This window comes from Tachysurus vachellii, chromosome 10, assembly GCF_030014155.1.
Source record: "Tachysurus vachellii isolate PV-2020 chromosome 10, HZAU_Pvac_v1, whole genome shotgun sequence".
In the NCBI taxonomy this organism is placed as follows: Eukaryota; Metazoa; Chordata; class Actinopteri; order Siluriformes; family Bagridae; genus Tachysurus; species Tachysurus vachellii.
This window is the reverse complement of record NC_083469.1, coordinates 6,301,682-6,317,954: the sequence shown is the minus strand read 5'-3', so window position 1 is coordinate 6,317,954 and position 16,273 is coordinate 6,301,682. Positions and strand designations below refer to the sequence as shown.

Below are 16,273 nucleotides of genomic sequence, written 5' to 3'. Positions count from 1 at the left end.
GGTAGAAGATGAATGAATGAAAAATTTATATCCTGAATTTATTTTTTTCTTCAAGCTGCTCTGTAGTTAAAAGTTAAAAAGATAAAAACATTTTCAGCACTTTTTGACTTTTTTTTTTTACTTAAGTGTAATAGTTGGAAATAGCAAACTATTGGACTCATTTTGATCCACATAACCCTCAATAACAAGTGAATTTATTTTTGTTTTATTTTTGGTGTTTGGTTTATTGCAGTGGTGTGTAGTTTTTTAGACTGACACCCCAGCTTAAATTTAGACGCTCTTTTTTATATAAAGTCATTCTTTGTACTTAAATAAACAAATGCAGTTACTGTATATTTGTTAGTGATATTTGTAAATCTATTTTAAAAGTTTGAACAGTTTGTTATAGAGAAACTATTGGCTTAGACTGTAATCAGCCTCCACCTTGGTAATGATATAACTCATTTTATTTTTATGAGTCTAACTGGAGATTTTTATAGTGCAGTCTGATTAAAACAAGTCTTATGGTTCCTCTTATGGTAAACTTTATAATTGCAATTAATACATATACAACGGTGTCCTCTTATGGTAAACTTTATAATTGCAAGTTAAGCAACATAATGAATAAAATGTGTACACACAGACTATACAGCATTTATCACACATACATCAGTATTACCAAGTCATCATGCGAACTGTTGTCCCTTTTTATTGAATTTACTACAGTCTTTATTAAAGTAGGATATTTCTGAAAAGACTAAATCAGAGGTAACATCACACGTGTAATTCCTTTCCAAATAAATTCACTGGATATCAGATGTAATGTAATGCAGCATAACTTCACAGGGTACCATTTCAACACCCATTCACCCCTGAGGGCAATCTAGCATAGGCAATGCACCCACCTGCAACCAGAGAAACTGAAGGAAACCGTCATGTTTACAAGAAGAACATGAGTTTGCTGTGGATGGAACTGCCTGGAAACTGACATGTTGGCTTTGAACTACTGATGCGGCAGTCAGATTTGTGATAGGGATAGATGTTAGAGATAAATAGTAGCTTAATTTTAAACTTTACACTTTAAAGTTTTTATTCTTTTACTATACTTATGTAAAGCTGTTTTGAGGCAATGTGAATTGATAACAGCCCTATACAAATAAAATGAATTTAATTTAATGGAAACATTTTAAATGCTACCTCTTTTTAAATGTTTTATTGTGTTAAATTTTATAACATTTACTTTTTCGGTCCGTATTTTCTATTCCTTAATTCTTGTGGTCTGGGTGTCATTGAAATATCTGAACCCCAGTTAAGTTCTCAATGTAAATACTAACTTTTTTTGTACTCAAGTCTTAACTTGGCAACCCTGAATACATCCCTATATTCATCGACTATACACTGTACTTGAGTATAATAATTAGATTTTTGTAGCATAATACATTTTTAAAAGTTTGTTTAAAAATCATTGTGCATTAATTTATTTTAATATTAAGATTTTTAAGTTCTAATTAATATACACAGATAATACGTCATTGCCTTCGATGAAAAATTGAAAAATAAATTTGTCAGATACTGTAAATACTAAATTTAAACCATTAATAATAAAATAAAAACATTAATAATGAGAAATAAATGTTATAACATTGAAATGAATGAATGAGAAATTAATATTATGAACATTATACTGACACAAATTCAGAACTGCACATGATAGCGATTAGTTCTTAGTAAATGTACTTAGTATATTCCAAATGAAAAGGTCTGCCCTTTTCATGGAGAGAAAAGTAACTATCCTACCCTCATACCTCAAGTGAACATTTCTGTGATATTAAATATTCCATAGGTTTTCATACCGTATTTATAAGTAATAAAAACTCATAGAGAATAGTGGACAAGGAGTAGTGGAATAGTTGACAAGGGGGTGGTAAGAACAGGACTATAACATAAGGAATGCAATTAATGCATGTTGTTGTAAATGGTAATGAGGCCTGTAAGTGTTAAAAGAGTCCAGATGACTTGCAGATGGTTTGCCGAGGACAGAGCTTTGGGTCTGGTGTAGATGTAAGGATGCTCCTACAAATGAAAGGAAAAACAGATAAACATGAACATGCTAAAACTGCAGTACAGAGGTTTTGAGGTTCAGAGGTACAGAGTAAGATCCAAAAGCACTGTTAATGTTACCTTACCTCTGATGGACAGATGAGTTTTACTGGCTCTGAAAAGGTCTCGATTATATCTTTCTTATCTGGAGGTTGAAACTGGTAGAGATAAAGGTTAAAGGTCAATTTCAACCAGGCTGGTTTATTATAAAAATAATACGTACTTGTTTCCACCACTCTGAGAACAGCACATCTAGAAATGTTGTACTTGTCATATACCACAGCAATATTTCTATTTAATTAAAGATTGACAACTTGTACTACTTGTTAAATTATAGTTATATTTAAGGTTAGGGAATGTCTGTGAAACAAGCTTGTTCCGTTATCACTTACATTGTTGCAGCTATTAACTTCATGGCCATTCCATCACCAACCTTTCTTATTTCTCTCTCGATGTTAATAAGACAAATTCACAAACAATTTATGCTGTGGTACAAAAGCAGTTAATGTAAGACAGATGAAACGTACCATGTTGTTCCAGAGACCCTTGGCTAGCTCCTCATGACCCTTTATGGTGAAATGGAAGCAGTCTGGAGCAAAGTAACTAAAATCGATTTTTCCGTTCTGTACGAAATGACAGAGGATCAGAGGACTAACAGCTGGTACACCATTACATTATGATGACAGATGCGTTCGTTAATTTGTTCTGTAAATTTCTGAAGACAGATTGTTGATTAGGCAAATTTAGTCTGTTATTATTTTTCAAAGAATTGCTCACAGCTAGTCTTGGTGGCTGGGCGTAGGCTGCATAAGGCTGCAGAACCACAGCAAAATCCTCTTTAAAGTAACGTTCACTGTTCAGCAGCTCCTCCAGTCTTCTCTACCAAAACAAAACACACACACAAACCAGCTGTTAACTGAACCGTGTGTTGCTTAAATTGCTCCTCACTTAAACCAGAGGTTTTCACTGTCCTATTATAGTGCTCTTACTGCTATTTTAAAACACACTTCCCCACTGGCATTATCATGATGTCTCAGCTTGAGACTAAGAGCTTAGACTTCACAATAAAATCTTAATGTTTTGAGCTGAAAAACACTCAAGTGTGGATTTTGTGTTGATTTTTTCTCCAAAACACAGGAGCCATAATGTCCTGTTTTAACGGATAATAGTACGAAACCGTGGGCAAATGAAAAAAATAATTTAATTGCAAGTAAAAATATCCTGATTCTAAGATAATTCAACAATACTAATTTATCGAATATTATTTTCATTTATTACATTGTTGTTATTTTTAGATTATTAACCCTATTTTGCAAAGCTTGAAATATGCATGATATAACTAATAAATATAATATAAATTAATCGAAATATGCTCACAGGGTTTATATTTATTACATAAAAATAAGGAGATAAAATGTTCTTTATTCAAGATTTCTTCATTTGCTATCATTTTATTTTATTCTATTATAAATAATTGTGTGCCTCAAAGTAGATTACTGTTCAAAACAAAACCAAAAAACAAGATTTTTTTACTGAAAAATATAAATATAAATCTTTTTCTTTTTTCTTTTTTTTCTTTTATTTTTTATTTATTTATTTGTTTATTTTTACATATTTTTGTGTACTTTACAAAAGTGGATTGTAGATTTACAATTGCGTCTAATTTCATGGACAATTTTATGTGGCAAGAAATACATAATATTCTTTCATAATAAAATTTGTCACCTTGTTGATTTGTAACCGTTATGATTTTTACAAATTGCTTAAGCATCTTTATTAGGACAAAATTATTACAATATATTATAGTAAGTGACTGTGAGAGAGGCCTGTGACCCTGTACACTAATACATACCTGGAATTCCAGATTTACTTCATTCAGCTCTGCCAGTTCAGGGGAATTCTCTTCAGGGTTGACCAAACACGAACAGAAACTTCTATAAAGTGAGAAGAAGGCAGTAATAAATAAATAGATAGATAGATAGATAGATAGATAGATAGATAGATAGATAGATAGATAGATAGATAGATAGATAGATAGATAGATAGATAGATAGTGAGGAGGCAGTAATAGAAAATAATGGTAGATAGATAGATAGATAGACAGACAGACAGACAGACAGACAGACAGACAGACAGATAGATAGATAGATAGATAGATAGATAGATAGATAGATAGATAGATAGATAGATAGATAGATAGATAGATAGATAGAGACATACAGACAGACAGACAGACAGATAGACAGATAGACAGATAGATAGATAGAATACTTTTGGAGCAGGCAGCCAATGGAAGGCTTCTGGACATCCCTCAGAGGCTTCATAGTAAAAATCTGCACCATGTTCACAATCAATCGAGGAATCTGACAAAAAATTATATAATAAAAAAACATAAATGGATCTTCGTTCTGTGTGAATTTAATGCAAATCAGGCTACATTTACATTTACATGCAAGTTCTTAATAATAAAAAAAAATCTAGTGCATATCTTAAGTTTGTTTTACTGAATTATAACTTCAACATTACAGAAACATTAAACAAACATTAATATATAAAGTCAATAACATGTTATAGGCAAGATTTGTAACCTCCCAACAGAGGCAAACCAAGTTTTGATATAAAACATCCTCTTATTCAGTAGAATTCATGGAAGAGCCACTGAAAATAAAACTCTGTGCTTTACAGCGAGGTCTCAGGTGCTTTTTCAGTCTAAACATAGCCTGACTCTGGCGTAATTTATTCACAACACAGTATTTTAAATGTAACTTGAATGATGCCTGGAGAAGCTCAGGTCCAAGACGTATTCACAATTTACAAAAAATACAGCAGCTTGTAAATTTTACATGTGGTCTATTTAGATTGGGGGAAAAAATAAATACATAAAGACTTACCTCATTCTTCATCATATCTAGGGAGTCCATGAGGTACTTGATGAAGTTGTCAGGTGAAAACAATTTCTGTAACAAAAAAAAAACACACCTGTGGCTAAGATATCCTGGAATATTGAGATATATGAGATGATAATATATAATGAATATGAGATATAATATTGGAATATGTGATTTGTGCTTTTAATTAGTTAAATTCATTCACATGGTTTATTTATCGTGACTGGTTTAAATTATTTGTATATTATTTAATCGATGTTTTGTGTTAGATTGATTCCTTTAACATAATTTGCCTTGCATTTGAGCTCCGCTACACAAATACAGTACAAATACAGAAAGGTCTGGTAACATAAATAATTCAGATAAATACCAAGAACTGTTTGTTACTGGTATATGTGTATCATTGTATAATTAATTAATAAATAAATTAATACGAATGACTTTGAATGTATAAATGATTTGATTTACATTTTAAAAATCTACAATATTAAAAACAAAAATAGCAGAAAATGTAAAAATCTATATTTTTTGCTATTGCTAAATTGCTCAAATGTTTATTAAAAATAAACTTGACCTTGATAGTCATCTGTTTATTAGTAATTTAAATATTCTGCATATTCTAAGGGATGTTTATGTGTTATAATTATTCTGATATCTAGATTTATATATATCACTGTATACCATCACAATTGTCTGTTATTTCATCATCTGTGAAGTAATAAGATGAGATAAGATACTGCTGCTTACTTTGTCCTTGCAATAATCACAGATGTCATTCATCCCAATTAAAATGGTCACTAGCTTCCAGTCCTCGGCAAAATTTAACCCCTGAATAAAAAGCATGAAATACACAAGGATTAAACACTCAGTGACAGAAAACTACATGACTTTTAGTAATATGGGTGTATGTACTGTATGATGTACTGTATTTATGTTCTGTATAGGGGTCAAAAAGGCAGACTAAAATCTTACTGGATAGGTTTTGAATGTGTCGATCATGTTCCTGGCCTGTTCAGAGAAATTCCTGCAAAACAAATGCAAGTGAACAATGAGACTGACAAAAAGAAACATCAAGAAGGTAAATATTTGTGTGTAATGGGTTAAACTGATGCATATGAAACATCTTAAATTCTGTAGATGCAAGTGTGTGTGTGTGTGTGTGTGTGTGTGTGTGTGTGTGTGAGAGAGAGAGAATATATATCTTTTCCCCAAGGTAACACTGATTATTCCTATCACATAGATATGGTTATCACAATAATTATGCTATTATTATTACTATGACATAGGCACAAGAGTTCATGAACACCAGAGTTATCACTCACTCACTCACTCACTCACTCACTCACTCACTCACTCAGCTATTAATTCATTTTCAATAAGAAATTTGTTCTGGTCCAGTTTAAGCGTCTATCCCACAAACATTGGACATAGGGTGGGTAAACACACACATGCACACACGCACACACACTCACACATACACACACACACACACACACACACACACACACACACAGAGAGAGAGAGAGAGAGAGAGAGAGAGAGAGAGAGAGAGAAATCCCTCTGCTTTTTTTCCTGACTATTATGGGATGTTAAGGGATATTATGGGATAATGATGGGATCGGTCTTTGTAGAGGTTTTAATGTCCAGTGAATGTTTATTTTTTGTTTTATTCCCATGTATTTCAGCAAAATGGGTTGAATTAAACTGAAATACAATTTTCATTTAATTTTAATTGCAAAATGTTTTTGTGGTCTCCCTGTATAAAAAAACAAGCTGTTTAAAAATTACTGAACTGAAATAGATGCTGCATACTGTATTAAAGATGCGCTTGCTTCTCCAGTGTCATCACTGAAATGTTTAATGCTTCAGATTAGAACTGTGCTAAACTGTGCTGTATAATCAGATAGGCAGAACATCAAACTGGCAGAACACAGCAAACTATTTTCTATGTTTACACTGCTTAAATTCTCATATATGATCCTTTTTTTTCCCAAAAACAAAGCCTCTATTGTGAAGACTTGAAAATCATATCAGGATCAAGAGATATCAAGAGATACTGTTTTTTGAGTTATTGTACATTTGTGTGTAAGGAGCTATTCGAACAAATTCAGCAAAACTCCAATGAGTCAATCATTTTTATAAAAACAAATCACAGCAACAAACGTGATGCAATATTCATTTGCATATTGCATCTCAAATAGTAAAAAATTTAAATAAAAAGATACAACATTAATAGAATGATCTTCTCACACCAGTGATTTCACTCATATGAGCACTTACAAATTAAAAAAAATAATTTTTGTGAAATTGGAGAGGTGTGGAGTGTTTGAACTTACACCGTGTTGTGACCAGTAACGGCTAAATTAAAGCCGGTCTCATTAATATTGGAAGGACGTTCGTTCAGGGTCATAATAGGTGCCGGAAAGATGACATCCGGGTTAAAAAGTTTCACAATGTCTAAAAGAAAGAGAATGAACAAGAGAAATCCAGTTCACAAGTAAGAAAGAGTGAGAGAAAAAGAGCAAGAATGAAATATCCTCTGAACCTGAGATAACTTATCTTACTTGCAAGAGTGATAACATCACGGTATGTTCCATGGCCCCCAATACTGCACACAGTGAGATAAAGCTCAGCTTTTAATACAACTTGTTGCTTAACACAATCATTTAAACAGATACTGCTTATTTTATTAGTAAAAGCATTAGGTTATTCAGTTAAACTACACCCTGGTAATCCAGTGTGATGGCTACAGGGAGAGAGAGAGAGAGAGAGAGAGAGAGAGAGAGAGAGAGAGAGAGAGAGAGAGAGCGAGAGAGAGAAATGTATTGAATGTAACTTCCCAATTGCTAAAGTCATAAAAATAAAAAAAATAATAAATAAAAAGGTTTTAAATTATTTTATAAAATTCACTAATGAACATTATGGAATATGGAATAATATTGATGCCACTCAGATTTGATGCAAATAAAAAAAATTTTTATATCAACTACTAATTTAAAAATTCAGGTAATTTAATCAAATTCAACTGTAAAACAATCAACTGTAGAGAGAAAGACACGCTGCAATTTATTGCTCGCTGATTGGCTTAAATGCCAATGACAGAATCTGTCTTTGTTTTTTTCTAAAATGCCGTGATGTAGCGCTGTATAATTTCAAATCTAAATTTAATCTGCTGAATTTACAAAGCTGATTAAACACCCAACATTTTTTTGCATTCTATTATATTATTTATTCTATTATTACAAATGTAGTTAGCTTCGCTTAGTTTTAAAGTTACTTAGAAATAAAAATTAATATCAAATGCTACGTACTACCTCCAAAAATCATGCTAACGTATTGAAGCTGATACATGGTGAGATTGAAAAGCTTAGACATGTTCAGAATATTCAGTACCTAAATGACAAATGTCGATACTCGATTGGAACTCCCAGAACTGTAGAGGCATTGGCACCAATGGCTGACTGAAAAAAGACAGAGCAAATCAAGAAAGTATCTGTACTGAGCCACATGAGCATGAGATAATCTGTTCAGTTAATTGAGACCTACAGCACTGTCTATGTAGAGGTATGTAGATTTTTACTACTGAGAACATTCAAGTTGAATAAACCCTCACAACCAAACACATTGGTTGTGTTTAAGGTCAAATTATATGCATTAAATTACATTAAAAATACATTAACGTCGTCTGATTAAAGGGCAGAATATGTAGCGCTTTAAGGGCATCATCTCACTGACATAAAAAAGCCCGCAATGCATCAGAATGTAAACAAAAAAAGGATTAAAATCTGCTGACAGGTGAATATTGATACTCAAACCCAATCTGCTATAAATAATACGGCACTCGGGTAAATAATATGTGTTGAAAACTACAGTCAATTCTTTTTTCTACTATAGATATGTTTCTCTTCTGCATCTCAATAACAAGCAACGTTTTTAACATTTTAGCAACTGTTTAACCCCAAAAGTAAAAGCATTTAGACATCTTGTTAAAGTTCTCTACCCTTATATTAAATTAACCAAATCTACCTTTAAATAAATTACACTTAGACATATGAAATAATAGTGTAGTTAATGTGAGGAATGAGTCTTTTTTTTAAGGGCATTTAAACATTTTACATCGTTTTTACACAGTGTGTAATCACTCTTCTGTTTTGATGACAGCATTAATACAGGAGCATCTCAGACATTTTGGTATCTGATTTATAAAAGCCTGACATTCCTTCATTGCATGAGAAAACCTTGTTTTAAACATCTTTAGGCAGAGTGATTGAGTTAAATACTGTGTTTGACAAGAATATATTATCAGGTAACCAAGCAATGGTTAATAAGTGGTCCAGAGATTAAAATTTCCACATTAATTTGGAATATCCTGCATTTTTTCCAAAATTGTGAGTTTGACTTAGACATTTTTCCAAAATATACTCATATTTAATACTCATATGTGCATATTTAACAACCTTGGTAATCTTTTAAAGCTGCGACTTACAGTCAGAGAGTCTCCCAAAGCGGCAATGACTTTAATGTCAGCTGCTTTTATTTTTTCCACTGCAACACAAACACAGAAAATTTTGGTCAAAGCAAGAAAGGCCAATAAGATTAAGTGAAGGACTAGACTTATATTTAACTTAACCTATTACAGTGCTAATTACAGTGCTAATCAGAGATCAGAGAGAGATTATGAAATTAGAAATATTGGGGTTGGACGTCGTGAGTTCGAATCCCAGGTTCACCAAGCTGCCACTCCTGAGCCCCTGAGCAAGGCCCTTAATTCTCAATTGTGTAGCTGTTTAAATGAGATAAATAAGTGCTGTGAGTGCTGTTTTCTATGTGATGTTAGGTACAGAGATAAGTGTTATCTGAAATAGCAGATAAGCATTTGGGACTGAGTCCGTTCTCTTCTCACGCAAAATTAGTAGGAACTATGATAACTGTGCACAACAAATTTTAATGTCATTCCAACTGAGCTAGAAAGCACACAATATGGCAATTTTTTTTTTTGTGGACAGCTGACCATCACACATATGGTTCTTCCCCAAACTGTTGCCTCATAGTTGTAAACACAAAACTGTCCAGAATGTGTTCGTAGCTTTAAAACTTCCCTTAAACACTGCTCCATCATGACAATCCCTCTGTGCACAAAGCCCCTGAGCTCCATTAAGACATGGTGTGAGAACAAACAGTTTGCTGAAGACAAGCCGACTAAGGACATGGATTTCTGGAAACACATCCTGTGGTCTGATGAGACCAAGAAAAACCTATTTGGTTCAGATGGTGTCAAGCGTGTGTGGCAGCAACCAGGTGAGGAGTACAAAGACAAGTGTGTCTTGCCTACAGTCAAGCATGGTGGTGGGAGGGTCATGGTCTGGGGCTGCATGAGTGCTGCCGGCAATGTGGCGCTACAGTTCATTGATGGAACCATGAATGCCAACATGTACTGTGACATACTGAAGCAGAGCATGATTCCCTCCCTTTGGAGATTGGGCCAAAGGGCAGTATTCCTGAGGGCAGTATTCCTCAACATGATAACGACCACAAACACACCTTCAAGACGACCACTGCCTTGCTAAAGAAGCTGAGGGTAAAGGTGATGGACTGGCCAAGCATGTCTCCAGACCTAAACCCTATTGAGCATCTGTGGGGCATCCTCAAACGGAAGGTGGAGGAACATACAGTATGGTCTCTGGCATCCATCAGTTTGGTGATGTTATAATGGAGGAGTGGAAGAATACTCAAGTGGCAACCTGTGATGCCCTGGTGAACTCCATGCCCAAGATGGTTAAGGCAGTGCTGGAAAATAATGGTGGCCACACAAAATATTGACACTTTGGGCCCAATTTGGACATTTTCACTTAGGGGTTTACTCACTTTTGTGGCCAGTGGTTTAGACATTAATGGCTGTGTGTTGAGTTATTTTGAGTGGACAGCAAATTTACGCTGTTATACAAGCTGTACACTCACTATTTTATATTGTAGCAAATTGTCATTTCTTAAGTGTTGTCACATTAAAATATTTACAAAATTTTGAGGGGTGTACTCACTTCTGTCAGATATGGTATATACATTAATATAGAGTCTTAGACATTTGCAAAAGGGGGAACGGTGGCTTAGTGGTTAGCACATTCGCCTCACACCTCCAGGGTTGGGGGTTCGATTCCCGCCTCCGCCTTGTGTGTGTGGAGTTTGCATGTTCTCCCCGTGCCTCGGGGGTTTCCTCCGGGTACTCCGGTTTCCTCCCCCGGTCCAAAGACATGCATGGTAGGTTGATTGGCATCTCTGGAAAAATTGTCCGTAGTGTGTGAGTGTGTGAGTGAATGAGAGCGTGTGTGTGCCCTGCGAAGGGTTGGCACTCCGTCCAGGGTGTATCCTGCCTTGATGCCCAATGACGTCTGAGATAGGCAAAGGCTATCCGTGACCCAAGATAGTTCGAATAAGCGGTAGAAAATGAGTGAGAGAGTGAGTGAGACATTTGCAAAAGTAAGACCATTTTGCTTAATCAGATAAGCCTTAGTTATTGAGATTTCTCTCTAGTAAAAATTTATTTATCTCCAGTAAAAAAATAAAAATAGTTGTACGATAATAGAGATACAGGGTGGAGTTAAACCCTATTTCATGCAAATTTTACGATTCCTTACAAGCATGAGCAATTTTGTTGTTTTTTGTATATGCAATTTTATATACTTTTTTGTTTTTTGTGTTTTGTTTTAAATCACTATATTTATAACATACAAGCTGCAGCTCCTAAACCGTGCTTCTCAGCTTAGTTGAAGTGTAAATCATCTTGTCTGAAATCTTATGGATGTTATTATTGTTACGTGTTATTGTTGAACTCTGTGTTACCTGACGTGGGTACAGTAGGAGAGGGGCTCATGTCTGGACATTGGAAAGGCGGATGCTGGAAGTTCTGCTGCCGAACTTTGTCTGGGAACTCCTATAAGAACAAAGTGCTTCAAAGAACTTACAAAACCCAAATACCATTAATTCTATCACATTTTCAGCACTTCCTCATTGCCTAGGCAATCCAAGAAGAATTTTGCAGCCACTGACCCATTTAACACTTAAATTTAAACACAACAATTAATTTGAAAAAAAAAATAAATCATTATATCAATAATGATAATGATAATAAAATTATATTCATTATTTAAATGCATACAATAAAATCCTGGTTATTTTCCTGAGCCATAGAAGCTTTAAGCATAGAAGTCCTAAAAAGTTCTACTCACAGAACTCATTTTTATCAAATATGTTACTGATGTTATTTATAGACCAACTTGGTTTTAAGTTTGATGTGACAGCATAATAACTATAAGCACCCAGTAATTATAATAACTTTGACAATCTTGGAGTGTCACAGGAACCTGTAATCTCAGTCTCAAATAATTATTCAGTAATTATTAGTAATAGTAATTCAGTAATAACCTCTGAATAATTATTATTAGATTACTGTTAGATTTTCTACAGTGGTTTTCATTCATTCATTCATCTTCTATCGCTTATCCGAGCTACCTCGGGTCACGGGGAGCCTGTGCCTATCTCAGGCGTCATCGGGCATCAAGGCAGGATACACCCTGGACGGAGTGCCAACCCATCACAGGGCACACACACACACACACTCTCATTCACTCACACAATCGCACACTACGGACAATTTTCCAGAGATGCCAATCAACCTACCATGCATGTCTTTGGACCGGGGGAGGAAACCGGAGTACCCGGAGGAAACCCCCGAGGCACGGGGAGAACATGCAAACTCCACACACACAAGGTGGAGGCGGGAATCGAACCCCGACCCTGGAGGTGTGAGGCGAACGTGCTAACCACTAAGCCACCATGCCCCCCACCTACAGTGGTTTTATTATAACTAAATATATAGGTATGGGGTTTAATATAGAGCCACTATTTTTTGAAAGAAACTAAATATAATTGTATTACCTTAAAACATATTATCAAGTAGCTTCTATTATTTATTCTGTAGCTATGATAAAAGTAACTGTATGTAGTTACAAGTGTGGGGAATGTTAGGCTGGAAATGACCTAAAAGTGTCTTGTAATATGTTACAGCACCTACAAGCTCGACCATCTGAAGAACCACTGAAGTTCCTTTTTTTCTTAAGATTGCAGCTTAAAGCAAAGTTGCAACAACAAACCCAAGGACAGAGTTTTGAAGACGTTGTGTAATGTGTTGGAACTTAGAGCCTGTCTCCAAGTCAACACATCGCAGGGTGACCTCCACACTTAGACTTTTGATTAATAAAGACTGTTTTAGTTAGACCTAAATGATAAATTATAATTACTACAAGCAAAACACTGAGAAAACTCCTCAGACCTGGATGAGAATGAGCAAACTTCTTTATTGTGGTCAATCAGCCAACAATTCTCTAAGAGAAATTGCTAAGTTGAAAGTAACAAAGTAACAAATGAAAAACCCAAAAAGAGCATCTTCATGAAGAGCATCTGCATGCAATCAAAAACAAAACTCTCAAGACATTCTTGCAACATAAAGTTTTTACGTTTTTCCCCCCAAGGAGCCTGGAGCCTCAGATAATCTCCTCAATATATACCCTGGCGCTTCTAGGTGCCTCCTCTTTGGTTCCCATCCTCTCAGGCACGTTCCCAGTCCCACGGTGGAGTTCCACCTGGTGTCCTTTCTCATATCAACTTATTTACCGGAATTACCTCCTATGTTTTCTAAGTAACCTAACATCCTGTTCCCTACAATCCCCTTATTTCCCATCACCTTTTACCCATATGCCCATTTACGGATTTTCCTATCCTTGGTTCCCAGGGCCCAGGTCTGGGAGCCCAGGTCTAGGAACCTGGGTCTTCTTCATTCTACATAACAATGTATGAGCTAAGGTCTGGGAACCACGGTCTTCTTCATTCTAAATAACAATTTTGTTATTGTTATTAAAAATGTGCTCAAAAGAGCTTTACTTCCTGGTCAATGTTACCTTTGCTTCTTAGTTTTTTTCATGACAGACGTCCTGAGGATTAATCCTTCATTCAACTACAGTACAATGAGTAAGTTTCTCCTTTGCTATTTTCCTCTGTACATGATTTTTTACTGATTATAAGTCACTCTATGAGTCTGGTTTATGTCAAAAGTTATTATGTTAGAAGCTCCTATTTATTCATCATCTTATATTGTTACTATTGCTAAGCTATTGCTGCTATAATGTTGTTTGTGTACAAATGGAGTTCTCTGATGACTCCTTAAGCCTGCTAAACTTCTGAATTTATTATGATCTCAGCCTGTCTTTGCCCAGGCTGGGCTTGCTTACGCATATCTCAAGCTTCAGTTCCTCTATCTCTACTAAGTTACTCCCCTTATCTCCCCTTAGATCCATCTGGTCCTTGCCTCACCATCCTCGTCCTTCCCCCTACCCAAGGCCAGTGCCTGTTGACGTCTACCTGGATCTCCAGATTACACTCCTACTTCGCCCGTTTACTAAGTTTATTTATAATAAACATATAAACATTTCCTCTTTTCTTTTATCCACCCTCTGACTCAAGTGTGGTTATTTTATAATTATAATAGTTATATATTATATAAGCTTATACCTTATACCTTATTTAAGGTATATATTACCTTAAAATTATTACAACATCTTATGACTCCAATCATAATTCCCTTAAGGCATATCTCTCTCTCTCTCGCCTCTTCTTCCTCCGATTCTGGCCCTGAATCCCCTGTTTACATTCTTTCTTCTCCTGTCTACTGAGTTACTATAATAAACAGTCCTTTATCCACCCTCTGACTTCTGGTTAATGTAATCTCTAGTATATATTACCTTGGTATTATATAATATATATATATATATATATATATATATATATATATATATATATATATATATATATATATATATATATATACATATATATATAGTATATATTACCTTGGTATTATATACTATATATATATATATATATATATATATATATATATATATATATATATATATATATATATATATATATATATATATATATATATATATTATAACTATAATATATTCTCTTAAGGTTCCAGGATTTTTCACAACAAATGCCTTTGCAGATATTGTATCAGATCTCCTTACTACTGTATAGTTGATGCAAATATTAGCAAAGATGCAGTGAACTGATGTAATGCATGTAAACAAGGATCTCATACCTGATAGAGTTTGTCCTGACTGAGGTGCTTTATGCTCTCTTTATAATCCTCCCGCCAGTTTCCTATTAGACAAACAAGAATGTTATACAATGCACACATACTAATAAATAACAACAACAACAACAACAAAAATGCCACAGACTGTGTTTATCAGGTGAACCTATTTTATAGGTATATGTATTATAGGTACACAATTGTCATCATCAACCCAACAGATATCATTCAGCTGATCAAACATTACTAGCACATCAAGTGTATTATGTATGGCAATGTTTGTGTTTTAAACACCTCAATGTCACTGATTATCTGGGAAACAGTCCACGACGCACAAATCTCCAGCTATCAGCTGTGCTGTGGTGTGAAACTCACACTGATGAAGGCTAACTGATGACTATTTACAGTGTTCATGGGAAAAGATCAGCTTTTTCTAAATATACACAGGGTGCACTTAGAAAGTAGATATCTTAAAAAGTTCTCAGTAAATTATCACAGGTACACACACACACACACACACACACACACACAATAAACTACTATCATTTCTGTCTATTGAACCACGCAGGCAAATTTCTAGTCAGTCTGTCATTTGAGTTCACAAGCAAAAACATTTTTTGAAATAAAATTAATTTAAAATAAAAGAAGAGATACCTACTATATGATATGATTAGTTTTCTTTTTCCACTTACCATTTACATGACATAGTAGAACCTGTGTAATTACAGCAAAAAGAAAAAGCTTCATGATTTCTGGTCTACAACAAACAAAGTAATCTGCACCGAGTCGTGATTAGAGCTTAAATGCACTCTCAATAAAATTCTGAAGTGATATGAGCAATTATCAGCAATAATAGCTTTTTATCTTAAAGACTCACCTAACATGAGTGTTATACAGTATGTGGCAAAGTACAGTAATGTGATAATCATTAACTGCACCATGCGAGTCCATGTGAGGAAGGATGCAAGTTTTATTAGGGCTAATCAGTCAATAGATAATAAACACAAAAAACAAACGCATTGCTTACTATCCTGGTGAACAGTGCCATGTACTGAGGGGAAATATATGATATGTATATGTATACTTATTAAAGAGTAATGACTATGTGTTTTTAGGTTGTTCCTTGTGAGTTGTGCATAGAAAGGAAAACAGAATG

At 34.5% G+C, this 16,273-nt stretch overlaps 1 protein-coding gene across 1 annotated transcript; it reads right to left on the bottom strand.

Moving 5' to 3' along the window:
• Positions 1–654: 654 nt before the first annotated feature.
• LOC132852710 (phospholipase B1, membrane-associated-like) lies at positions 655–15,945 on the bottom strand. Its single transcript, XM_060880080.1, has 16 exons — positions 15,810–15,945; positions 15,124–15,185; positions 11,805–11,895; positions 9,454–9,512; positions 8,361–8,428; positions 7,532–7,575; positions 7,304–7,424; positions 5,940–5,991; positions 5,715–5,795; positions 4,971–5,036; positions 4,351–4,442; positions 3,932–4,013; positions 2,857–2,958; positions 2,607–2,702; positions 2,166–2,237; positions 655–2,052 (listed from the first exon to the last, which is right to left on the bottom strand). The coding sequence occupies exons 1-16, from the start codon at positions 15,862–15,864 to the stop codon at positions 1,936–1,938; spliced, it is 1,260 nt and encodes a 419-aa protein (XP_060736063.1). The 5' UTR covers positions 15,865–15,945; the 3' UTR covers positions 655–1,935.
• Positions 15,946–16,273: the final 328 nt, after the last annotated feature.